Genomic DNA, 27,068 nt, shown 5'->3' on the forward strand with positions numbered 1-27,068 from the left:
CGCGAATACTGTACTCTATAGATGGAATACGCTGTCATCTTGTATGCCTCATTGTTGTGTTTAAGTTTCGCCAACGAGGAATGTCGTCACGTCAGAAGTGTCACCTCTCTCTGGTATCGAGGAGGTTTCTTTCGTATGATCGCGTCAAGGTTGAAATATGTGTCGCGCGGAAGATGACAAATGCGAAATAATATTATCTCCGGCTCACCTCGTTCCTGTACCAGTTAGACGAGATGCATCTGTTGGTGATGCCCATGCAGAAGCAAGCTATACATCCAAATTGATTTGCCGAGGCCAGATTAAAGGTATTCGCCTTACATTGGTTGCAAGTCAGACCCGTAGCGTATTCCTGAAACGGGGAAGGTCGGGGAATAGCACAGCGCTTCTCTCGACGCTCATCGCGACGACGCGTCGTAGCGACGCTCGTTTATCGCCGTGCGTCGATTCAGGGGAGGTAGGGAGGAATTCGTGTACTTACATTTTTAATGTCAAAAGAATCCACGAGAAATGGATGCGTGAACAATAAAAGTAAATACGTTATGCGGCCTGTCCGAGGAGACGCGCGATTCGCCCGGATTTTTTACCCGGAAAATCCGATGTCTCGGTCGGAAAGTTCTCTCTCGCAGAGAGAGAGAGAGAAAGATTCATTCAATTAACATTCAATTTCTGAGATGTCTCTCGCGCGGAATTGCGTGTACGAAGGCGACGGTCGCCGGTAATCGTCAATATAGTACCTTGCAGTGGCACTTGCCAGTGTGCGGATCAGTGTTGGGACTGAGGCTGCCGTGAGGATCGCATTGCTGTACCGGGACGCACATGTCACCGGGAATCAGGGGATTCCCTTGGTAACCGGAGGCACACTGCTCGCACCTGCGCCCGACGTAACCAGCGGGACAGTCGCACGTGGGCTGTCCGTCGGACCCGAGATGACACGTGCGGGCGAATCTGTTTTTCGCGATTAAGGTTGATTAATGCGAGCAAGTATTATGTTCCGAACTGCTCGAAGCATTGTAATTAAGGCGGCAGCGCAAGCCGAACAGCGTAAGTGCTAAAAAATATCTCAGAGATGTCTGACAAAATGTAAATAAATATCTAAAAGAATCTGAATAAAGATTCTGAAGAACGTCTGAAAGACAATCTACTCGTTCCACGCGTCTTCTCAGATGTCTCCGAGACGCATTTCGACACTTGCGCTGTCTGGGAAGTCTAGCTCTTACTGATTCGACGGGTTGGTGAGCGGACAAGGGCAAATCTGACACGGGATGTTCCTCGAAGGATCACCGTAGTATCCCGGAGGACACGGTGGCTCGTCCCTGTAACACTGGCCGAGCCATGGTCCGTTTTCGCGCCTCAGGTATCCAGGTGCGCAATGCTCGCACGACAGACCGGTGTAGCCTTGAAGACGATCGAAGCGAGTTTAATAACAAGGCGGAACTCACGGCGATGTTACGACAACGAACGGACGAGTGAAACACTTCGTGATCGTCGAATCATCATTATACGCACCACTGGGACACTGGCACTCCTCCACGTAGGACGCGGAACCGAGGCCGGTGTTCCGCACATCGGCGGTATCCATGATGATGTTGGTGAGACGCACGTCCAGCTGCGGAGAGTCGTCGTACTTTACCCTGAAACACGTCGAACGCACGTTAAAGCGTTCCCGTGCGTACGATCAACGCGACTGGGACTCTTACTTGATGAGGATGTTGTCCACGTTCGCCAAAGCCATCATGATCTCTTCCCGGGAGGCCACGGTCTCGCTTCTCCCTTCCTGCCTGTACCACTCGCCGTAGAAGAACCTGACGGACTCCTCGGTCTCGAGATCCGGCGCGGGCTCTCTGCCCTTGTGCACCAGAATGTAGTTGTTGCCGCTGAGTATGACGTTGGGCGCACCGTTCGGCGTGCCATTGCCGCTGTGACGGATCGTGTACTTGAGATAACCGCCGTAGGACTTCAGCTGGCTACCGTGATAGTTCTCCGGCAGCGCGAAGTACGGGGTGTTGTAGACGTTTAGGTCGTTGCTGAACGACTCGAGCAGCTGCACGCCGTCCCGGCCGAGCGGCCGGATCTGCGAGATCTGATTGCCGATGTCGCCGTGGATCTTGATCGCCGGCGTCGTCTCGACCGACACGATTTTGTGACGGTCGAACGGCGGCGGGATGTGATAGGTGAAGAGATCGGCGCTGCGACACTCGACGGCGACGCCGAAGCAGAAGCACGAGATGCACTCCTCCGGGCTCTTCGCCTCGGAGTTGAACTTGCCCTTCGGACAGATGTTGCCCGGCTCCTTCACCACGACGATCGCGTCCGGGACGGCGAAGACGAAGCCGCCCACGTTCAAGGCCTCGCACGAGTACGCGCCCTGGTTCTCCGGCTGGATGTCCGGACACGTCAACGTGCCGGTCCCGTTCACCGACGTGGTCGTGCACTTGGACGGGATGTGTCCCCAGTTCAGCCGCCAGTTGATCTCGGGGATCGGCACGCCGATCGCCGTGCAAGTCAGAATCAACATGTCGCCCGGCTCCAGAACGACCATCGGCGGGGGTGGTTTCACGATGTAGACGGGAGCTGTGCGGGGAATAAAGCAGTCGTGATCGCAGCCAATGATGCGATGAACGGTAGGAATTTTACTTAATCTCTTCGGGGATAAATTTATTAAGCCTCTTGTTTCTTCGCAGCTATTTTGATCAATGACGTCGGAAGCGAGGAAACGTGTGGCAAATATTCTCGCGAGATACTTGGAAATAGGAGGATATGTTCGTAAAGCGATACTTTTTAACATATTCTCCCTGTGTTAAAGTAACGCGAAAATTTCAGCGGGCCACATTTAACACGACATTTTTCTACCGCGCCTCTTTAGCCTATCTTCATGATTTTATCACACTAATCTCACGGCCATTTATTGATCGTCAGAATAAAAGTTTTCAAAATATCTCACGAACTCAATCGATCACAGTGTCATTCCATAGACATGTCCTTTTAATTCATGAATTTATTTCGTAAAAATGTTGGACATGCGTTTTCTCGTTCCTGATATTGTCAAACAAGACGAGCTGTGGAGAGGAGGCAGGAGTTTTAAAATCAAAAGAGAATTATTTAGATCACTGATGCAGAGCGCGTCAGTGCACGGGAATAATAATGTAATAATTAAATAAACTTCCGGTCAAATATCGTTCGAAGAAAAAAAATATAATATCGTTATTCAATGTTACTATACATGCCGAAACATTCAAAAAGTCAAACGAGAAAATAGAAGGATCACTCAACGATATACACGGATTCGAGATAACTTATATGATGCTAGGGAAAAGGATACAAAAAACTGAAAATAATCGAACAAATGTAGAAAAAAAAACGTAGAATTTCCGTCTGTGCTTCCAACCACCCATGGTAGTCAACTGAAATATTCCTTCTCGTAGACCCGTCGCTCACGCGAATGATTTAATTTTTAAATGACATAAATACGACATAAATCATTACGCGATGATATCTCTCATTTTCAAGCGAAATTCCGGTGGACGAAGATTTATTTGCAAAATTCCACGAGAATTCCGAACGTCCGTGAATGTTTACTCGCGGCTCGTTATATTTGTGGTGCGGCGATGGTCGAATTAAAAAATAAAGAGTAAACATATCTAAACGCGCGCATCGGGTGTCAGCGTCCTCGAAGAGATCGAGGTATAAGTGCTCATCAATAAAAATCATCGGCTTCGTTGGAAGTTCGTTCGAAAAAGTCGAACGATCCTCGAACACGAACGGTTCGCCGGAAGTTAGCTCGCGTCGCGAACTTCGACTGATACGACGACCGGGAATGCGCGATGAAATATCGATGCGCGGCCGGGACGAGATAACGTGGGGAATACTGACAGCAACCAAGTTCGTCGCTGCCGTCCAAGCAGTCCCGCTCCATGTCGCAGTGATAGCTCTTCGGGATGCACTGCTTGTTGCTGCTGCAGGCGAACTCGTTGTAACGGCAGGCGGATCCCGGAGGAGACGGCGCGCAGCTCTCCTCGTCGCTGCCGTCGGCGCAGTCCTTGTCGCCGTCGCACCGCCACAACTTACTGACGCACTGCTTATTACTGCAACGGAACTCGTTGGGCTCGCATCCGTGCGGACCTATCGGCGAAACGATCGTCGTGCGACGTTCGTGTGTGAGAGAGACTCGGAAAATCAAGTATGAATGGCGAGAGGGAGACAAGAGGCCGAGGCAGAGGACCTACCTTGGAGAGCGACTAATGTCGGCGATACTGCAACTTTCAAGTCTTACTCGAAAAGTACTCGATGAAAAAGTATTTTGTTATAGCGCTTTGAAAGGCTCTCGAGGTGAGCTACGAGAATATGCAATAAAAAGTAGGAGTTTCTGTTTAAAAAATTGAAGGTGACCTTCACGTGACCTTCAAAAGACTATCAAAGGTTAGACCAATGACACCGCCTTATGTCCCCCTTGGAATACAACTTTTATATAAAACATTTTTTCCATTAACGCACCGTTTTCAAAATATTCGGGTATGTAAGTTAAAATGGAATACCCCGAATTATATTAAATCGAAAGTAAACCATACGTCTTTCTTCCGACACGGCATCTAACTAAGGATTTGGTTCGTCACCTACTGATGAATATACAGGTTGACGTGGATGGGTTCAAGTAAGGAGGAACAATTACTCACTGCATCGCATCTCGTCGGATCCGTCGGTGCAGTCGAACTTGCCGTCGCACACGTACGATTTGGGAATGCAGTCGCCGTTGCTGCAGGTGGACTCGTCATATTGGCACGCTTGCGGAGGTCTGGTCGCCGGTAGCTCAACTGGAAAAATAATTTGATTAGACGCTTAATCAAGCGTTTAATTAAACGATTAATCTTCGAACTATAATTTAAAACGGCTCTCGTGATGCCCAATCGGAATTTCGAGAAAGAGGGTCTAATTTTTTAATGCAGTCAAATGTAAATAAAGTTTTCACATGAATCCGATAATCAGGATTAAAACGTTTAATCATCAGTTTATATAAAACTAAATGTTCACGAGTTCGGTCATAAATCGGATCCTCTTCAACAGCATCTCAGAGCAAGGAGAAAATAAAATAGCATAAATAATAAATAAATAAACAAAATAGAATAAATAAAAATAGATCAATCAGTCAAAACGGCTTCTTCGATGATTTATAGTCGTCACGAATTTTTCGAACTCCTCTAAGTATAGATTATAAAGAGAACATTGGAAAAAAACAATTCCGTTGATACAATCGAATTTTCGATTACCCGAGGACCGAACGGAAACTCGTGGAAACAAAAGGTGAGTCAGTTGCGCTCAATTGTTTCGACCGATTTTTAACGCGGCCGAATGTGCGTGTTCTCGGCCGCAGTGACAGAGATACCATTTCTCATTGCCGAGTCGTTATCCGATCTCCATTCAGTTGAGTCGAGCGGGGCTGAGATTGATTTTTTTCGCGAAGAGAAAGAGGAGGTAAAAAGAAGGTAGAAGGAACGTACATTTCTCGACTTCGAGGGTGACGCTGATTTGACTGCCCGGGGTGGACGGCGAGTAGCCGACGGCCTCGCAAATGTAGGTCCCGGCGTGGTCGAGCTGGATGTTGGGTATCTCCAGGCGGCCGTTGATGTCCCGGCTACCGGGTGGCAGAGGGAGACCATTCGCGCGGACCCAACGTACTCTGGCACGTAGGAGACCCTCGTCACGGCATTGAAACACGACCTCGCGACCTGATCAGAGACGGTTTTGCCGGTGATATAAATTCCGTCTGGTCTCGGGGACACCGCGCCTCGTTCGTTACGGATTATTACGCTCATAGTACACCACGCGTCCTATCAGTAGTAAATGGAGAGAGTGTGTGCGGTTCGCAAGCAAGCGCGCTTCTCTCGTTTCATCGGGACCGAAGTGACACCGTAATGTCACGTGTTAGTTCGCCACATACGACACACCCGGGTTCTTCTTAATCGCGTTAGTTGCTTGCATCGCCGGTTACATCTGGGTAATAGATGAGCATTCCGTGTAAGGAACAACGAACGACACGCGGATCTCTCAGAGGTACGTAGCGTTGAGAGGAGACAGAGAAAGGACTCTGACAAGTGTGCGATGGATACTCAATGATCAAGGTTATTAAGTGTTCGTGCGATGCACTGCGAGGAAAACGTATGACATTTGGAACTCTAATGGTATAGTTCAAAAATTGTAGTAAAAAAATCTTAAATACAGTTAATATATATGATATGTAATGTTTATATATATGTATAAATTGTAATGTTTTTAAATGCAATTAAAGTGGCAAATGTTGGAATTGTAACAGAAATTGAAGATTGATGTAATCGACCACAATCGTAATAAATAATAAATGATACTACATGTAACAACATTCTTAACGCATGTTTTACCGTACAGATGATGATGATAATAAATGAAATAATGAAAGGAACAACTATCTCCATAAAAATGTGTGTGACGTTTGTGATAATTTGATTCTCCTTTTTTAATTTATGACGACTATAAAATATAGTTACACGAGTGAATGTCAGAGTTGTTATGACTATAAATCCGGGTTCATGTTTATTTTATTTTGCATGCTTTGAAAAACTGCAAACGCATAATTGAGGCCAAAATTCACCATAAAATATAATAAGATCATAGTTACTTCAATTATTTTTCCTCTCACTGTAGTTTTGCAGCTTAAAATCTACATTTTATTTAAGTTCCAAATGATGCCATTAATGTGAATAATTACATTTGCATGCGGGGCCTCGAAGATATTGGTAAGTTAGAGAATTATTTATATTATTATTAATTAAGTTATTAATGATCCCCGTTGCAAGGCATTAAAAACCAAGGCGAAGTTGCAGGCCATTTTACGAGTAAATTCGTGATTTTCCTCAAAATTTTGCAATTGTGACTCATACACGTGCAAAATCGATGCAATACTAAATTGGTGAGTTATTTTGCAATATAGTGTTAATAATCACAAGGTTTATCGAAAGAGAATTTTCCTTAAGATAAATCCGAATTGTCGTATATTCTATTACCAATTTCGCTTTTCGGGCGAGTTTGATTAGCAACAGAATGAAATAAAGACAAAGATGCGTAGATATTTGTACGTCGACGCGCGTGTACGTACACGATAAATAAAGTTTCTCTGTTACATATACAACTTTACGAATTTTGCGTACTCGATGATTCATGAAGATTATTTTAGCCCATAGCATGATTTACAGCTTAAATCTATTGAAAAGTCTTACCTTGCTTCGCCGGATCTGGCCAAGGCAAGAGAAAGAAATAACAAACACATTCATTAATTAATTTTCCTCTCGAATACGCCAATTTATCGTCAACGTAGCACTTGTTGCTTATTACCGTTATTATATATCTCGATTCCTCCCGATTAATAAAGTGTCTCGATTACCGAAGCTTTCGCTTCTCTCGCGAAATAAAGACAACCGTGAAGAAGTTAAACGACAAATGCATATTAATTAATATAGAAGTTGTCGAACTAGTAATAATAAGTTGCAACAAATGCATACTATTATACACCGAGTCTAATCGAGTATTCCGTACGTCATTTACGGATAAAAAACGGTGATACTTACTTTCTTTGATCACTTGTTCACTGGGGTACGTCTTTAACCTGAGCTCGGACGCCTCGTTGATCGTATCTGCGCACGAATGCAAATAAGATCACAATTAGAAAAATGATCGTAGAACGATTGTGATTAACCCGATTAATCAGAGTGGGAGTAAAATGTATTCGGTATTAGGGTTGGAGTTTTATTTCGGAAGCTTTGATACTCGAAGCTTTTAAATTCGGCATTCGATTCGAAGATTTAAAGCTTCGGTGTTCAGTATGCGAATTGTGGAAATTATAAGATTTTTTAAGTGTAAAAGAAACATCATTTGAAACAGTTATTTACATGGAGAAAAATAATCTTGTCGATAAGATTTTATTAGTACAACCAAATTAGCGAATTACTCGTAATTAGAGGAGAAATGATTTTATTGCTAATATAGAAAATATTCTGCTAGTTCAATTCGTCCCTAGGACACGTTTATTTGTTGTTAAAATAAAATAGTATCTTCCAATACCGTTACTAACTAATATGTCCTTACATTGAAATCATTTGTAGCCTCAGCAAAGTAATTCTAGCAAATGGCAATGACTACTTTTGGCAAATCGTTTTGCTGTCACAATAAACTGACAGAATTCATCGCGACAGCATTAAAATTTGCTGTGCCGATAAATTATTTTTCTTCATGTAATCTCAGTCTAATCCCTTGGGAGGGGAGGGAGCTTTGAAGCGCGCGAAGATTGCGGCCTTCGAGGGCGTGCCTTCAAGGTATTTCAGCTTACTGAAATTCGAAAGTTAACCAAAGTTTTCGAAGTTTCCTTTCAATCCTTCCGAATTTATGAAACTTCGCAATCGAATATTACCGAAATCGAATATTATCGATGATTAATTAAAGCCCCGTCCGGTACTTTTGTGTCGTCAGACTGGTTAATACATATCTACTCCGCACCTATTCCTTCGCACATTTCTCGTCCAAAGAGAAACGTAATCCTATTTCAGGGAGTTCACAGCGGTTAGTTCAGTTTAGAAGGTATACACACACACACACACACACACACACACACACACACACACACAGCAGCGTGGTGTAACACCACGTTCCGCGCCGAATTCGTTATCTCTTATTATTTACTGCGAGGAGAGTATTTGTTATCCGCGGATTAAAAGTGATCAGGCAGAGGCGTAATTCGGGCGATCGCGAAGTACGGAGTCGTTTCCGCGACATCATCCTTTCTACGGTAAATGCTAATGCCTTTTCCAGTGTTACGAAGTGAAATGTTACAGGTGAAATGTCACGTTACATGTACGCTACATTACGTTACAGCGGACATTACGTTACGTTATTGACGTATTTACAAAGTGTATTATTGATTGATAAGGCGCATTATCAGCCGGCATTGTTCCCCCCACCTCCTTCGTGCATTCGCACGCGATAACCGACTCGTCGGGCACTCACGATTCTCGTAACTGCAACCGATCTCGTCGGACATGTCTCGGGGACAGTTGAGCTTTTTGTCGCAACGCTGATGCATCGGTATGCAGTGGCCGTCGTTGCACCGCCATTCGTGCGACCGGCACCGGCTGTGATTTCCTTGCGAGGGTCGATAATCGCACTCCAATTCATCGCTATCGTCGTACGGGCAATCGATCCGGCGATCGCAACGCTGATGGCGGAGCACGCAATCGCCGCTCTTGCACCTCCATTCTTCGGCCGTGCAGCCCAGCCAATGATCTTTTGGAGTTGTGTCGCGTTAATAAATGCGTGCCATTACACACCGTGTATCTTCCGGCCGCGCTTAGGGTAGAACGCCGAAAGAGGGCGCAAGGAAGGAGCGAAACGGAGGAACCGCGACGATTAACGACTCGCGGTTGTGCTTTTCACGGATATTCGAGGCAGAAATCGGGGAGGAGATTCGGATCGATTCCATTGAATCACGCTGTTGTTCGCCAGGCGAATCGAAACGCAACGTCTCGACTACTTGTAATATACGTTGACTTACCGCAGTGCTCCTCGTCGGAGCCGTCTCTGCACTCGGGAATTCCGTTGCAAACGGAAGAGTACGGCACGCATCTTCTTTCAGAGACGCACATGAACTGACCCGCCGCACAGTGACCTGATGTCGGTGGTTCTGCGATAAAGACCAAAGTGAGGAAGGAATGCATCCGTCCGATTAGTCGCGTTTCTTTCCGTTTCATTCGTATTTCTATACTTCTTACACAAAGTGAGGCAACAACCGAGTAAATAAAATGTTAGCATCATGTTGGTAGATCGACGGTAGGTTAGATTAAAATACTGTGGTAGATCATCATAGACATTTGCCCGAGTAAAAATGCATCCAGTCGATCTGATTTACAGACTAGTAGCTGGATAGCACTGACTAGATAAGTTTTCTAATTAATTGTTAGCTCGTGACTGGCTAAATATTCTCAATCGGTATTTTGAAATAAAAATTTTTAATTTTAACACAAAATTTAACGCAAAATTGTTTGCATTTCAGTTGCAAATCACACCGCACACTACGCACGCGTTGAGCCGTGGAATATAAACATCGCACGTCCCCCTCGTTTCACCACGCAGGACGACTGTTCTTCCGCGGAAGCACTTACCGCATTCTTCGGGTTCATCGGAGCCGTCGGCGCATTCGATGTATCCGTTGCACCTCTGATCGGCGTTGATGCAGTCTCCGTTGTCGCATTGGAACTGATCCCGCGTGCATCCTAGAACAAGAGCCGCGCATTGTATGTCGGTGGGAAGAACGGTAAGTCGTTTGTCCGTTCAGTAACGATATAGATGAGACACAAAATACATGACATGTAAAATGTCAGTCACGGAGCCATCATATATATGTCCGTCATCACAATCTAAACAGTGATCTAACGTTGAGAAAAAGATAGAGAGATATGCATATATATATATGTATATATATATATACAATGGAGGTAAAGATTTCATGAAGTTACCTAGAAAAGATCGTTAAACATGAAGTCTAGTGTCTAGACTAATCGATATATATTATCGGGGGGCAAATCAGTTCACACAGCAGTCACGGTGGGCTAAAGCACCACTTGACATGTGTGTTGCGTAGGACGCATCTGAACTTCGCACGGTGCGGCATTTCTCCGTCTTACTGTGTGCACTAATCATCGTCATCTACAAACACTTACATGTATGGTATAATCCATTATTGAAAATAACGTGGACTCAAGAGGAAAGACGCTTATATACGGGTTTCGTTTCATTTCGGCTCGTCACGATCTTGTCAAGTTCCGATTCGCGAGTACACCGTATCTGAACAGCTGACACGATTAAAAAGACGACGTGTCAATTTGCTAAAAGAAAGTATCTTTCCTTCCAAGTTGTAATGCAAACTTGTTTTGCACACAACCCCTCTACTAGATAAAAAGTGTACTTTCCTCATACCGTGCATGCCATAATAGAGGATTTATGCCAAACCTTCTACCTACGAGAAAAAGAAACGATCTAAGTCTTACGCCAGGCAGAGATGCACTATTATTTACTGGGATGCGCCGGATATAAATGTCAGACTGCGATGATTGTAAATCTCATAAGTATAATCAAGTCTCTACTCGAACAACCTACACATCTTTCTATTCAGCTGCTAACACAGACTGGCAGAAAAGTATATAGATCCAAGAGAATCTGGTGCTTTCTGAGGAGTTTCGGAATATCTTGCGAAGACTGACGAATTGAAAAGACAAGCATGCGCACGCACACGCATCCTTCTATCGAAGAGACAAGTCTTTTAAGTAGGATATCGCAAGAAAAAGGGAAACTTTATTCGACGATTAAATGAAAGAAATAACTTTTTTCTTCCCGGCGGTTGTTAGTAAAACTAAAGAAATTGGACTCATTTCTCGCATGGTTAAACCCCTTCTAATTGCACGGTCAGTTGGATAACATTTTTCACTATATATGTGGTGCAAATTTGATTGGATTCATATCAAACTTATCATACAACAACACTTCACCGTACAAACCTTACAACCTTAATTATTAACTCGGACAGTCGTGTTGACATTAACGTCAACGCTACACGAACACGTAAATGACCGGTATTTCAAGATACTAATTTCTATCTCGGCCTCGGACTACGTTAATCAAGAATAGGATCTCTTAAGGCTAAAGAGAGAATCGGGATCACGTGAGAGACTTCGTGTCACCAGATTTTCGAGATCTACAAATAATCTAACCGAAGCAGTACTGTTCGTCGGTAAAGTCGCGGCAATCGTAGAAATGGTCGCAGTGGTGGGTTTCAGGGATGCAAGTGCCGTCGGCGCAAACAAAATCATCCGGAGCACAACTCCTCGGCGTGCTCAGATTTGTCGGCGGCACATCAGCATTTGCATCTGTATCTGGGCTGTAAGCCTCGTTATCCGGATTCGCACCGGCTATCTCCGTCTCTGGACGCCCCCCCGAGGAGGCTCTAGCCGAGGCGTCTACACCTAGAAGTAACTCAATCTGAGCTGGGGTGCTCGTGTGCGTGTCATAGTGTGTGTGCGTGTATGTGTTTTGCACGCGCGTACGTGTTGCGTCTCTTTCTCTCTCTCTCTCTCTCTCTCTATGTGTATTTTCGTGTATGTGTGTGCGCATGTGTGTATGTGTGTGTGAGCTGAGGCAGCACGCGCTCCACGACGTGCGTCGTGCGAAAGTCTCGAGGATACGGGAAAGCGTTTTTCCCGGCAGGATCGTACGCGTAATCAGGACTTAAAACGAGCCCAGACACGCGGTTATCCCGAAAAGCGAGCCCCGTAGTCACGTCTAATTAAGTTTAACACATGGTTACCGAAGGGTATCGCCTTTCCTCCCGCACGCTCGTCTTCAACGAAACCTTCTTCTTCTTCTTCTTCTTCTGCTTTTTCGTTGACCGACAAATTGCAAAATGAGACCGGCGATACTCGCGGAACTTAATAGTTCTAGAGCGGCGATTAGACGCGATTGAACAAACGACACAGGTGTTGCGTATTAGACTTCTCTTATGAAAAGCGGTTTACTCGATGCCGTATGAGCAACAGTGTAATGCGAGACTCAGCAAGAGAAATACCGGGTATACTCGGGTCACATTCTTAAGGTCGTCTTAAGTCTTGCGTTACGAATGCGTCCTGGCTGAGTCATACCGACAGCGTGTGAAAGAGTGGGCAGGGGGGGGGGGGANGGGGGGGGGAAGAGTGAAACCAACGCTGGGGAGTGTACGACTTCTTATCTTAGTACTTTATCAATCGAGATTTCGTTTTCGATTCCCCCCTAAATCAATGATAGCGCTCTTTAAAACGAAAGTCACGACAAGCATATTCGCGAGCGTCGATTCTACCGGGATCGACTTACCCCGATGACAGTTGGTCTCGTCCTCGTCGTGTGGACAGTCCGCATGGCCGTCGCACACCGCCGCCTGAGATATGCAGCTTCCGTCGTTGCAGGTGAAACTGTCGTGGGGACATTGCTTATCCGTGCCGCCGCTCTCGTTGATATTCGCTGCGCAACAAGGATACGGTTATTTTTTAATTATTTATTCATTATCGTGTTAAGCGGACGGAGATATTAATTGGCGCGAACCCGCCGGCCGGGGAAGGGAGTTCCTTCGAAAATAACGTGCCGGGACTTTCGCCCCGACATTGAAATTCGCTCAGTTGTGATTCTGAGTCGATTGATCGATCTGAATGATCGTCATACACTCCTCGGAGGAAAATATAGTAACACGGGTGATAATTATACGAGTTTTGTATATAAAATTAATGCGTCTAGTTCAATACACTATTTTATAGTAATTGTAAGTAAATTTGAAACAGTTAACTGTAGTCGTATAATTTGTGCTATGCATAAAGTTTATGCTATGTTACATCGGATCAAAGCGGAAAGCACATACTTCGGCATAACGCAATTATGCATGCATTAGCATGACGCGTAAGATAACAAACTAATCGGAGCTTTATGTTTCTATCCTCATGATGAAAACGAAGGATCCTAACGGCTCGCCTTCTTATGCGTCATGCATTATACGCTATGTCGAAGTGTGCGCTTCCCGCTTTAGTAGCGATAACTATAAAATATTATCAAACTGTATGCATTAATTCTACGTAGAAAAGTCATGTAGTTGTCACCTTTATAGTTGTCAGGACTGTATAATTTTCTTGAAGTGTGCTTCGACGATCTCAAGGATAGATTGCGTTCTTAAAGATAATTATTTAGATGGTCCGTAGCCTAATGAAAATTCTCTTCGACAGAAGAAGAATAGTGACACTCGTCAACTTTTCTCGCGAACAATAAAGAATATAATATAAATAAGGCTCTCGGGATATACTGTACAAAATTTTTAAGTAATTGGAAAAAATCAATAAGAACCGATACTGGTCACGAAATTGAAAAGTTATTTGATTTACAAAGTCGGAGAATCTAATGTCCATTTAACGGCTATTTAGACATTAGATTCTTCGATTTTCCAGGTCGAATAATTTTTTAATTTTACAACGTAAATTTTAATTTTACAATGCGATCAGTGCCGGTTCTTATTAGCCGCTTCTAATTACTCCCTCGTGAAATTTTAATTCGATAGATTTAATTTTGATGCTACTTTAAATAACCTATTTTGACGCCATAAACAATGAAAAAGGGCAATTTAAGATATCATCGGGATCCAAATAGGAAGAAATTATATCGTTAGAATTGAAATATTGAAGCTATTTTGCTATCTCAGCTTCTACCGTGCGATAGAATTCAAAATTTAACATAAGGCCAACGTTTCGTCTTGGGATTTCGATAACGTCTCAATTCCTTCTTCCCCTTTTTTGCGGAAGTGAGAAGCGTGAGAAACGACGCAAAAAGTTCCGTGCGATGATGGTGATCTTTAATTTCCGAGTTACAAGTATTATCGCGTTATGAAGCTGTGTGAAACTTGACGGAGCAGACAATGACGTTAAGGCCAGACCAAATGAAATTAAACTGAAACTAAGATTAAGTTGAAATTGAGCTGGACTATGTAACTGGATTAAAAACAAGTCAATATTTCAAAGATTCGGAGTCGACGTTGTTAAATCAGTGGAAGAAGAACTATTCTAAATAAGTGTGGCGTCTTTAATAATTTCAGGCGATTTAACGGATCGGGGCTAGTGAAGCATCAAAAATTCATTCTGAGCAGTTTCGTTCTACTTCGAGATAGACGTGTAGTCGCATTAAGATATCATTTACGGTTTGATAAGACGTGTGGCTTGGAAGAAAATAGGTCGCTCAGATGTTGCGCATTGTCAGCGGAATGTCAGCACAAAGAAGTGAAGAAGAGAAACGTATTATAAATGTTTTGTATTTAAAGGTATTCTTACGGCAATTTCGCTCGTCACTAGCGTCGTGGCAATCGACATTGTGGTCACAGAAGAAGTTCTTACTGATACAGACACCGTTGTCGCAGGGCAGTTGACCCTCGGGGCATTCTGCAAAAACCAATCGGTTCCTTTAATTCGCAAGTAAGGACGTCGGATGAAGGATGATGACTAGCGTACGGTAAATATGGGTCTTCCGATGAGGTTATTGTTTTCTCGCTGCAGCCATCCTGGCTGATCAAGTCAGAAGCGAGAAAACGTGTGCTCCAAATTCCCGCGGAGTACGCTGAGACCAAAGGATATGTCCGTAAAATGACATCTGTCGTCGACTGAGCACGCTTGTAAAATATTCCCTTTGCTTCAACAATTGATAAGTAGCCGCAAGATTAACGCGACAGAATCAAGAGAAGGGACAGATCGGAAAGCGAAAGTTGCACGTCATGTTGATTTTACGGTTACTTATCGATCGTTAGAACGAAACGAAGCTTCTTCCGAATATTTCATCAAACGATATCGTTCGATCGTTCGCAAGTATCATTTCACATATCCTCTTAATTCAACTCGTATTTCGCCAGAATTTTCGGCATGCGTTTTTTCGGTTCTGACCTCGTCGAGGCGAGATGACTGTAACGGGAGGGTAGGGAGGAAGGGAAGGAGCAGGAGGGCCTTCAGGGTACGAAACGACGATGCGTACGATTATCCGGCGGCAATTGTCCGCGGATGATTATTCTTCTATCTCGCCGGGTCATCGGTTGAGGTCACGGGGAGGCGCGCGCGCTCATACGCGTCGGTCGGAAAAAATTGCGAATGGCTCCGACGTGACACGCGGCTTTCACCCTTGCGGAGAGATGCGCGAGGCTGACCAAGTGCCTTCGATAATCATCGATCGGTAAGGGAAAAGGTGGTGCTTTCGGTGCGACGGACGTGGGGGAAGAGGGGGGGGGGGATAAAAGCGCATGCTGGGCGCTCGTCAAATAAGTCCGTTGTGCGCGTCGTCGTGTGTCGTACCACCTGAAGAAAAGAAACGTGGGAGAAACGACGAGGCCGCGATGTCGCGTGCGCGCACTCAGCTTGATTAATCGGTAAATTAAAAGAGACCGCTGGCGGAGGAAATTTTAAGCCGCGCCCGTTCCAATTCCGAATCCGATCGCGAAGTTACACACGTACACGTTGAATTCACCCCCGAGGTGGGGGGCTCCTCGCGACACAAATACGTGTTACTTTCAGTCCGGATCCGCGATAAGTGAACCTTTTTAGCCTTTTGCGCTTCGAGCGATGAGAATGTAACGTAATTTCCGAAGAAAGGCGTTTCTCGCGCTGCCGAAAGTTGCGACGCTTGAATCTTTAAAGGGTTGCGACATTGGAAATACTTTTTTTCTTTTCATTTCTAGAAATTATGTTACAATTTAGCTTTCGTTCACAGCAAAGTGCTGAAGGCTCACTGAACCTATCCTAGATCCGGACTTACCGTTAAATCGTTTTCTCGCGCACGCCCGCGCGTTTGAGTCGGTTCCGAGCAAATTTTCGTCCTCTCTCTCTCTCTCTCTCTCTCTCTGTACGTGTGTGCATTTTTTCTCGTTTTTATTAAACGGATCAACTTAGTTTCTCAAACGCCGGGCGGAACATCGTGCGAAACGTGACATTTACAAAAGTTCGCGTTACGTCAGTCGCGAGTTGCGCGCGGTATACGCAACAACAGAGCGCGGTTTGTGCACGCGTCAACGCGTGGCATGGAAAATTGCGGAGGCGTAAATAACCGGAGGTAAAAAGGGAATCGTGGAAACGTATGTATAAAATCGTATAAACAGGTATAAATATATATATATATATATATATATGTTACAGGTAGATGCGCCATTCAAAAGTCAGGCAACCTGTGCTGAAAATAGATGGACAATAAATAGTAAACAGGCGAATAGTAATGGAGAAAGAGAGAAAGAAGGGGGGGGGGGGNGACAGAAAATGAGAGAAATAGAGAGAGAGAAAAGTAAAGGATAGATCAAGAGTAAAGTTAGTTCGATCCAGTCGATCTAATCGACGCAAAATGCATGTCAAGAAAATCTTTGAGCGTAATCAAGATATATAAGTATATCATATATGCAAAGTATGATTGTTGATAGTTGGATATCCAAGATCAAGGCACAAACAGTCACAAGAAACGAGACAATGAGCTGGAGGGATAACATGTAAGAGAAAGTATACAGTGACAATTATACAATGAAATTCAATTCGCAGTCAAAACAATTTTCGATAATACGAATATCGAATTATAATTATTATGCGTCATTTCTCGTATCTTATTATCATACCTTATTGTGTCTAAACGCTAAGATATAACGATATATATAATACTGAAATAGAAAGAGAGAGAGAGAGAGAGAGTGAGAAACAGAGAGAGAGAGAGAGAGAGAGAGAGAGAGAAAAAGAGAGTGAGAGAGAAAGGGAGAGAAAGAGACCACGTGTAAAAATGAACGAATCTGACAGGATTGAAATTTATTTAGCGGAATTATACGGCCCTCCGATTCTCGAGGTCAGAGTTTGGCTTCGCGGCTGTTGAATTTGCTCCTGTTTCCCTTCTCGTTCTCTCCGAGTCACTCTTAATCTCGCGAGATACAACCGAGAATTAGAAAAAGAAAAAGAAAAGAAAGGAACAGAAGGAAAAAGTAGACGTTCATGCGAATAAAGATATGTCAGAGTGAATATTTTTCTGTTCCATATTTGCCGATTCGGCTACGTCGTTGTAGGACGAAGCGGAATCTAAAGTGAAATTCAAAGACTTCAAAGACAATCTCCACGTCTTTTTCATGATCGGCTGTTGAGTTTTATAGCGACGGATTCGCGTTGACCGATGTATAATTCGTCCGACTTTTACACGGTTGTCCTCCGAGGTGGACACTGAGAGAAATCAGAGTTAATTTTAATCTCAACTATATCCCTTTTATCATTTCAATACGAAATAATAATAGCAATATACATGTAAGGTGTTATTATCTCACTGACATTATACACAGTAAAAAGCATCTTGCATTTATGATTAAAATCGATCCTCGTTAAAATTTTTGTATTAAATCTGCTAACGTAGCCGTGTGCTAACTTAATATATCGTCTGTGTTATTTCAATATTTTGCGTTAAATCGATATTCGATCGATGCACAATGTGTAAATATTAAAATGACACTTGCGAGTGTTAAAATAATGCATTTTATACTTCAGCGCCGATTAACCATATTCCATCTAACAAGATAACGTCAAGCGACGTCTTAATAACATCGTCATTAAGATGTCACTTGACGTCACCTTGTTTGTTGAGATATCACGAATATTGTAACTATTGACTTAATATTTGCGTTTATATTCAACATACTCACCATTGTATCAAATTAACACAAACATTTCCGCCGGACCGCTTGGAATATGTAAAATGCGTTAAATTTAACACAACATTTTTTTTTACTGTGTAGCAACTCCCGCTAGAAAAGTGATGATCTCGTTATAATTCTCTCACTATGACGATAGTTGCAAATATTTTTCTCTCAGTGGTGCCGTGTGCGCGACGTCGTCGGTATTCGAGTCGAGGAGTGCGGCGGTCGCGACGTCCGGTCACCGAGACGTGCGTCGATACAGCGGCGCGACGAAATGAGATTAACAGCTTCCGCGTGCGTGTGCACACGTCTCCGTATTAGTTACACCGGCCTCTTAATTGTCGGCTTGAATACCGGCGCGCCTCGCGGAAAGTCATTCGTTCGTTCGTGCGTGCGGCTGCATTCGCGCCGCGGCGTTCGTCTGCAGCCGTCGCAGGTGTACCGCTGCTGCGGACCACCGCCGCCACCACGTGTGCGTTGCCTCTTATTTACGGGCGTGGGGCGTCGATCGACGTCTCGCATGGAGATCATTCGGAGAAGTCGCTCGGCCGACACGGTCCCGCTCGGAGAACTGACACATCACGACGTCAACGGGGGTCTTAAGCGGCGGGCTTCGCGCGTCTTGCGAGACTGTTTACGCAGCCGAAGGTATATGCCGAAGATAAAGCGTATAAACCTTCCCCTTGTCGCAGACTAAGCTTACGTTGATAACGCAGAGAGGAGGAGAAGCCAACCTCCGAGAAAGATGACGGTGCGTCGATAGCGAGCGGAAGGAATATGAAAATGAATTACTCGAAGGTAAAAAGTCGAGAGCCGTGCGCTGTGTCAGAGAGGCTGAGTTCAGCGGTCGATGAGACGGCGCTCGGCCCGACTTTCTACAGCCAAGTCTCTACGTGCGAAAACATACCACAGACATACGCTGATCATCGGTCCTGTTAACGTCAATCAGACCAGACAAATTAGCAAATGCTTGGCACCCGTTCACTGTTAAGTCGCTAAAGATAAGTACTATATGTCCATAGCAAGGATGCCATATGTCGCGGAGAGGCTATTAGTTTGCGATGAGGATGCTCGATGGGAAATCGTTCGAGTGGTTAAAGAAGAGAGACAGCAAAGTCACGAAGAAAGAAAGAGAGAAATGGAGGAAGAGAGAGAGAGAGAGAGAGAGAGAGACTAAAAATAAAATAAATAGCGCAAGGAGAAAGCTCACCGTCGAGCTCCCGACGGAGCTTTAAATTATAATCACACGATCGCGCGGTTGCGACCGATCTCGGTCGTTGGAAATTCACGGTGAATTCCAAAATCCAACTAACGATAAGCTTCCTTCGTGCGCATTACCGCATTATCGGTCGACATAAATAATGCTCCAAGAAGGACACAGACCTAAGTTGCGAAATATTCCCGATTTAAGAAGAGGGAAAAAAGTACTAACGATATTCTATAATTTCAATGACTTTAAACTACCATGACAGAATGCAGTGCTTTATATATATCGTACTGGCACTACCTTTGTTATTCAATGCTAACGTCTACACTGAGAAAAGAAAAACTCGTAGAATCAACGAGATCTTGCTCGTATGAAAATTCGTTCAAGTAAACATTCAGTCGATCGAACAAATTGTAGAATCGATGCGATGTTATCGATTGATTAAAATTAATCACAAATATACTATATTTAATCACATAATGATGTAAATTTTTTGTTACATTGATACAACAAATTCATAAAAAATTACTCTCAGGTCATCATATTGTATTTCACACGCATTGTTTCAAGTAATTTCTGATGATTTTTTTCGTATTTTTCTTGTACTGCTATTTCATTATTTTATATAAAGAAATATACAGAGTATGTTTTCCAATTAATAACCTCATTGTGACCTCATTGTGAAAATAAATGACCAAATTAATAATGTACACGTGTGTTAAGCACATAGAATTGATTTTACTCGAAAGTTGGAACATTTGAAATTCTACTTAACGAGAAATGTATATCGAGTCAACGTCAAATCTATGTCATATCAACGTTGAAACAATCGAAATTACATCGAACCGACGTGAAATCGAGTTTACGCACACCCATTTATCCGGGGATATTTCATCGAATGAGAGCGATCGCTGATTTTGTCGATTCAACTGCTTTTCCATCTCAGTGCGCGAGGATACCTGGGAAGCGGCCCTTCTTGAAATTGTTCGAACCACTTTTAACTTTTTTAACTACGAGCGTGGGCTTAGGTCTGTGTCATCCTCGGATGCATGAAATAAAGCGTGAAATTATAACCGTTATGAGGGCAATTGATCTCGTCGGAGCCGTCAAAGCAATGCGGTCGGCCATCGCAACGTCTCTTATTGTCGAGGCACAATCCGTCGTTGCATCGGAACCATCCAGCCGGACAATCGGTGGCTACAATAATTACCAAGTTCCATTGTCGAGTACAGTATCGTGCATGCTACCCATACTAGGTGGCGGAATAGAGAGAGAAAAAATGGCCTTATCACCGAAGCGGTCTCGCGTTCGCTCGAGATAATCGTGCGAAACGCGTAAGGCTGAGAAAACGTGCCCATATCCTGCGCGCGACACCATATTTGTCAGGTCAACATTTAAATAATCGCCTCGCGTATGAAATACTCGCGATTTCCTTAACGGGATAACGCAAGAAGAAGGAAAGAGATACCCCTGTTTCGATGACTATCGACCTCACAATGTTTGATTTTACAATTGAGATTTTTCCCTTCGACTTGTTTACGCGAATTCGCAACCCTTCCTTCTGGATTTCCTGCGTGCAAATTCAAGATGTAATTTTTATCTCCCCTTCCCCTTCTCACGCTCGTTTCATTTGACTCGTTAGAGGAGACTCCGCTCGATCGTCTCCCTGCGATGTTTTATGACACGGCTTTAGGGATGTTAAAAAGTTTACGCGATTACTTAAGTGTTAAACTGACTCGTAACGTAAAGACACGCGGAGGAAGTACCCCGGTGTGCGTTTTCTGTTCTACAGGCGCCGCTTATCATCCTTGTAAGCTTGTATTACATTGTTGTAATAAATACCGGCTACTCCGCTTTTCTAATCAGTCCCTCGGGCAGAGAGAGAGTAACGCGGGAAAGTGATTCAATTCTCTCACGAATCCACGTGAGCACCTCTCGCTCGCTCACGTCGTTCATTTAATGTTACGAGGGTCGTTCGATAAGTCCTTAGGAAATATATGGCGCCACTAACATCAAACCGATGTGATAGTTGACGCCTACACCATCCGTCGAACCTCTGCATGCAAAGTTTCAGACGGATTCATCGATTGATTTTGTTGTGACTGCCGTCTAAAACGAACTGCTGTCGCTTTCTTTTAAAAATGGGTAAAATCGAGATTCGAGCAGTTATTAAATATTTGTTCCTGAAAGGCTTAAGGCCTGCAGCAATCGTCGGAAACATGAATAATACTTTGAACGAATCCGGATATTCACATGCAAGTATATAATGGGTTGCTGAATTCAAACATGGTCGTAGAAATACAAATGATGACAACAACGTTCAGGTCGTCCGAAAACGGCGACAAATCTAAAAATAATTGAAAAGATTCATGATATCGCGTTTAGAAGTTCACAAAGTGAAAGTGGGTGAGATTGCTGTAATTGTAAGCATCGAACGAATTTAAATGTTACACGAAAATTGGGTGTGAAGAAGCTATCCACAAGATGGGTGTTTGCGCGTTTGCTGACAATCAAAAACGAAATCGAGTGATCATTTCAAAGCGTTGCTTGCAAAGATTCAAGCGTTATCCAAAAGATTTGTTGTGTCGTCTCGTAACCGTTGATGAAACATGGGTCCACCACTACACATCAGAGATAAAAAAACAGTCGAAACAATGGATTTCTCTTGATGAACGTGCGTCAAAGAAGGCGAAAACAGTTCAATCAGCTGAAAAGATCGTGGCCATTGTTTTTTTGAGAATGCACTAACTCATACGTCTGCAGTTTCAATTCATTAAATTGCATGAATTATGCTTCGAATTAGTCGACCATCCACCGTATTTTCCAGATTCAGCTCCTTGTGACTTTTCCTACTTCCGGATATGAAAAAATGTGGATAAAGAAGGGTTTGACTCGAATATTAAAATAATTCATACTGTAATTCATACTGTGGCTGTTTTGAGGAGAAAGATAAATCGTATCATATGAAAAATATGAAAAAGCTTCAGCATCGTTAGACCAAAAGCTTCGAGCCTGAGGGAGATTATATTCAAAAACAAACATTATTTCGCTCCGGAAAAATTATATTTTCATATTTCTTTCTAAGGATTTGTCGAACAACCCTCGTATACGATAGTCTACTTACGAGAGAATCTCATCATGCGCGAAAACTTCCGCACTCATATCGATTATATTCCTGGAGGGACGTGCGCCATTTACAATACAGACAACAATCCATTCCACGTGCACGAGACATGCGATGTCGCGCTAATTGCTCGCCGCGACACATGCATGAGCGATCCCTTTCCGCAAGGAAGAATGCGATATCGGGAGCCAGAAAGTTGCATGCGCGGAGAATGTTACACCGAAAATTCCGTTCGTCGTTTGCGATTTTAAAGACGATTAACGATGGTGCAAATGCAATTTCTCGGTTTGGAAAGGAATAGGAGGGGAGGACTCGTTGGGGAGTATCGGGACTGAGAGAACAGCGGTGTTGTTACAATGCTGCCATGCTATATATACATGTATAAGAAGACGATTAATTGTCATCCTGAGGTTAGAAAACAACGAGAATAATCGTTAATTTCCCATCACCATGCGGCCGTCGATTAAAGTCAGCGGAAGAAGAATACGCGCTCGTGTGATATTTCTTTTACATAGGAAGATACCTGCAAGAGATCTCGCTAGCGTGCAGCTGATCGGCGGCGCGCGAAGAGCGGTAAGAAGGCCATTTTTTTCACTTTCGAGTAACGATTGCAGGCAAAAGCTGTGTCGTAATAATTACCGCATTGATCCTCATCGGAGCCATCGGCACACTGCGCTAACCCGTCGCATCTATTGTTTTCCGGCAAGCATTCGCCACTGGTGCACTTCCATTCGGCAGGTGTGCATATCCCTTTGCGACATAGACACAGTGGAAAGCTTCCGCGAAAAGCATAAGGGATCGGGAGAGAACGGGGGGGGNTGCTTTATCAGTTCAACGCGTGTCGTTACGCTGACGATGCTGAAAATTTCGTTGTGTAAATGCAGACACGTGGAGGAAACTTTATGTCTTTGAGAAGAAACGATGAAAAAAGCGTCTTTGGAAATTACATTTGAAGGCGCAAACAAACCGATTTTCGACGAGTCAATTTTAGCAGATGTTGTCCATATTTAACTTTGCGCGTAATGATACCACTGAACATTCAAATTGACGGAAGGTAAAGTTTTCAGTCAAGTCGACGGCGAACATCGTCGATTGATGATGTAAATATCGACGGTAATGTTCGCTATCGAGCTGACTGAACATCGTCTTGACGGCGAACATTTCATTAGGTAAATTGGATCGCCGCGCTAAAAATACTCCTCGTTGTGTCGGCATAGAGCGGCAATTATTCAACGAAACGTGGCTAACTTTAACCTTCGTGTTCTCGTTAACGAGAATGTCGATCCGTGTTATATTACTATCCATTTGTCATAAAAAATGTATGTATATTGCCAAAAGAAAGGAGACGCTATTAGATCGTGTCATCGTGTAATACTGCGTGAAAAATTTCGGAGTACACGGAGCGACGTCTGTTCGTGAAAAATTCATTGGCTGCTCGTGAGATCGAGAAGCGTTCGCCATCATTAATACACACGAAATAAAAATGCTGTTCCGAAAGAATTGACTAACAGAGCCGATAAATAATTTAAAGCTGTTTTCAGGTCAACTTTATTTTCTTAAATAGAATTGTACAGATTTTTCCTTTTTTTTTAACACGATTCGACTTCTTTTTTCAATTTGCGTACAAGAGTACTTAAGAATTACATCATCAAGAAGTGAATGCTTCCCGAGATATTTTACTTTTTTATTCTGACATTTTTCATTACTAAGTATGAAATATATAATAAATATATGATAACTACTCGAGTCATTTTTAATATTGCCATTGAAGCAAAGGAGATTTGTTTCAATCAACGTTTGGCCAATTCTGTCCAAATGCAACAGCATCTCTTTCGTGTAAGATCACACGAGGAGAAGACAAGGAAGGTGGCAAGGAAGGAGAGGGGGGGGGGGGNGTCCAAGCCCTTACCACCGCAACCCCGTTCGTCGCTGCCATCTAGGCAGTCGAAGACACTGTCGCACCTACGGCGCAAGAGAACGCAACCGCCGTCATCGCAACGCATTTCCTTCCTGGGGTCGCATTCTCTCCTGCGTTCCGGCTGCCAGCGTGGATCCGACGGGTCTGATCGCACATACACAAGCACATTCAGGCGGACTCGCGGAAAGGGAAGATCGGACAAAGGGATGAGACTCTTTGAAGGTGCGCTCATAGACGAGAAAACACACAATGCTGCTCATCTTTCTATCGCGCCGATGCAAACCACAATGCAACAATGCAACCGAAGACCAAAACACCAATTCGCAAGCAACGTTGCACGGACATGGCTGGTGTGACGCGACAACGTGTGCGAGTAGCACTGAGATCGAGGGAGAAAAGTGGTAGGATCGACAACATTTTTTTCGCCTGAACGAACACCCATTCGTTCAAGCACAATGGGTTTAGTCCACCGAACGAATTACACGGTTGCCGTAGTGAGTTTTATCAATTGATTTAACAAATTGTGATATTTCATCAGCAACTACATTGACGTACAAAAACACGGGGAAAAAAGAGGTAATTTGCTAGTGCAGCAAATTTTATGCTGCCGCAGCAAAATCTGTTAGATACTGTGTAGACAACAAAATGTGATTCGTTAAGAATACCATTGCCATTGTCGTTGAATATATTTTGCAGAATTCATAAGCTATTTTGTTTGTAAGGTCAAATTGGTAAATGTGGGAAAATACTACTTTGTTCTAACGGCAAATTAACGTATTCCAAAGACGGATTCGGCAAAATTTTCCCAACTTGGCGAAACCAAATTTGTTTCTGTTCGGAAAATCATCCGCTAATTTAGTTACATCAGCTTTTTCAAGTCGACCGTTGTCGCAATAACAACGACGGTTTCGCCGCAACGGCAAAAATTAAATTCCCGCCCGTGTATCGTCAACGCGTCATCGCATCATTTGTTCAGTGGACGCACAATATTTTTGGTTTTTTGACGATGCTAATCGATGGCCGATTTTGTCGAAGCAACCGTTCTGTTTTCTCTCTCTCTCTCTCTCTCTCTCAGCGCACGTTTTCCCGTTGCGTCCCCCGAATTCGTCTTCATCGTTCCTTCGACGCGAGGAGGATTCTCATGAGAACGATCAAGTTCGCGAGATTCGAGGGCGCGACCGGGAGCGTCTCGTCGAATCGACGTCGTCGCGTCCGGAGGTGGTTTCGTGCGTAGCGCCAGCTACTTGCGATATCGATGCACGTATAACAGCGGAGGTTGTCTTATACCGCGGCGATTTGCGGCGCAAACGGCCGAGAATACCGTCGGTCACCGCCGTGAATCTTCCGTTCAGGGGGATTCACGGGATAACGCGTTCCTGGATATTCTCGGGACCCTCTCTCGACCCGCTCACGAGCGGCAAGATGAAGCAGCGCACCGTCGTCGGGGCCGTCGCTCGAGGAAGAAGGGAGGGAGATACTTCTTCATCTTCCCGATAAGTTGTCTGAGATGAAATTTAGTATCCGCTAGTCGTCGTCGTCGAGCACAAAGAAATTCTCAATCCGATACGGCGACAAATGTTACAATGTGCATTGTACGATGATGAACTCTTCGATGGAGGGAAGGCAGACGACGACGGTGAATCGCTTTTTCTCGTAACCGCGCTCGTAACGATTGATCGTGAGAATTACGCGATGAGATGCAACCATCGTCGAGCGTGTCCACCCGGCCGAGCGAATCCACTTGTCTCGTGTAAATAAGAGCCCCCTAAGAGGATTTGAAAAGCGAAACCCCGAACGGACTCGCCGAGCGGAAGTGAGAAACTTCCTCGTAAACGTTCCTTCCTCGCTCACGGGGGATATTTTTCAGATCCCCTATTTTTATTTTAACTCAGCCGCGAGTTGGCAGGACGAATGAACAAAACGCGTCGTCCGCGGACGGAGGCGTTCTGCAAAGTTCGCTCCGGACGTTCTGCAATCCCGCGACGGACTCGATAGTGTCCCCGTCATTAGGAATCGATAATTATCGATTAACCTTTGCAATACCGGGAATCAGTAAATAAAACTGAAAATCGTGCAACTTTCGATACAGGAAATGATACGGCATACATGACGCCGACTACACGTCGTTAGGTGTTTTCACAAAGTTCATTGCCGAATCGCGAAGATACCCGAAAGGATCGAAGCAACTCCCAACCCTCCAGTATTCCCTCGATATTAGCGGGACACGCTGGACGAGGGTCGCGCGAATGTATCATGAATGAAGCGATGGACACACTGAAAAAGAGGCGTACTGGTGGCAGGCGATGTGATGTGTGTACTGGTGTCGTTAGCGGATGGGACGCAATCCTCGTCGCTGCGATCTGGACAATCCGGATGGCCGTCGCACCTGTAGGCGTCCTCGATGCATTTGTTCCCGGTGGCGCATTTGAACTGGTTAGGCGTGCATTCCCGTTCTGTGTTTTGTTTTGTTCAGCGAACATATGCGCAGAGAACACATATCTTTTACACATACAGTGACTCGTATACACATACACACACAAACATACATATATATATATAT

General features: G+C 44.1%; 1 protein-coding gene across 19 annotated transcripts in view; it reads right to left on the reverse strand.

Moving 5' to 3' along the window:
* The window catches only part of LOC106746236 (basement membrane-specific heparan sulfate proteoglycan core protein), a 224,661-nt gene that overhangs the window by 26,793 nt on the left and 170,800 nt on the right, over positions 1-27,068 (reverse strand). For 10 of the 19 annotated variants that reach the window (XM_014622572.1, XM_014622570.1, XM_014622577.1 and 7 more), the window contains 19 exons: positions 26,800-26,961; positions 24,500-24,652; positions 23,230-23,340; positions 20,541-20,663; positions 14,901-15,008; positions 12,913-13,059; positions 10,176-10,286; positions 9,569-9,697; positions 9,025-9,300; positions 7,593-7,658; positions 7,245-7,259; positions 5,493-5,720; positions 4,671-4,808; positions 3,871-4,119; positions 1,698-2,571; positions 1,507-1,631; positions 1,218-1,395; positions 735-945; positions 209-349 (listed from right to left, as the gene is read on the reverse strand). In XM_014622572.1, coding sequence (XP_014478058.1) covers positions 209-349; positions 735-945; positions 1,218-1,395; positions 1,507-1,631; positions 1,698-2,571; positions 3,871-4,119; positions 4,671-4,808; positions 5,493-5,720; positions 7,245-7,259; positions 7,593-7,658; positions 9,025-9,300; positions 9,569-9,697; positions 10,176-10,286; positions 12,913-13,059; positions 14,901-15,008; positions 20,541-20,663; positions 23,230-23,340; positions 24,500-24,652; positions 26,800-26,961 — 3,545 coding nt within the window. The remainder of the gene's footprint in view (positions 1-208; positions 350-734; positions 946-1,217; positions 1,396-1,506; positions 1,632-1,697; positions 2,572-3,870; positions 4,120-4,670; positions 4,809-5,492; positions 5,721-7,244; positions 7,260-7,592; positions 7,659-9,024; positions 9,301-9,568; positions 9,698-10,175; positions 10,287-12,912; positions 13,060-14,900; positions 15,009-20,540; positions 20,664-23,229; positions 23,341-24,499; positions 24,653-26,799; positions 26,962-27,068) is intronic. The other 9 variants (XM_014622589.1, XM_014622579.1, XM_014622585.1 and 6 more) reach the window with 7 other exon arrangements.

Source organism: Dinoponera quadriceps, unplaced genomic scaffold, assembly GCF_001313825.1.
Source record: "Dinoponera quadriceps isolate SergipeBrazil2010 unplaced genomic scaffold, ASM131382v1 scaffold566, whole genome shotgun sequence".
NCBI classification, from domain to species: domain Eukaryota; kingdom Metazoa; phylum Arthropoda; class Insecta; order Hymenoptera; family Formicidae; genus Dinoponera; species Dinoponera quadriceps.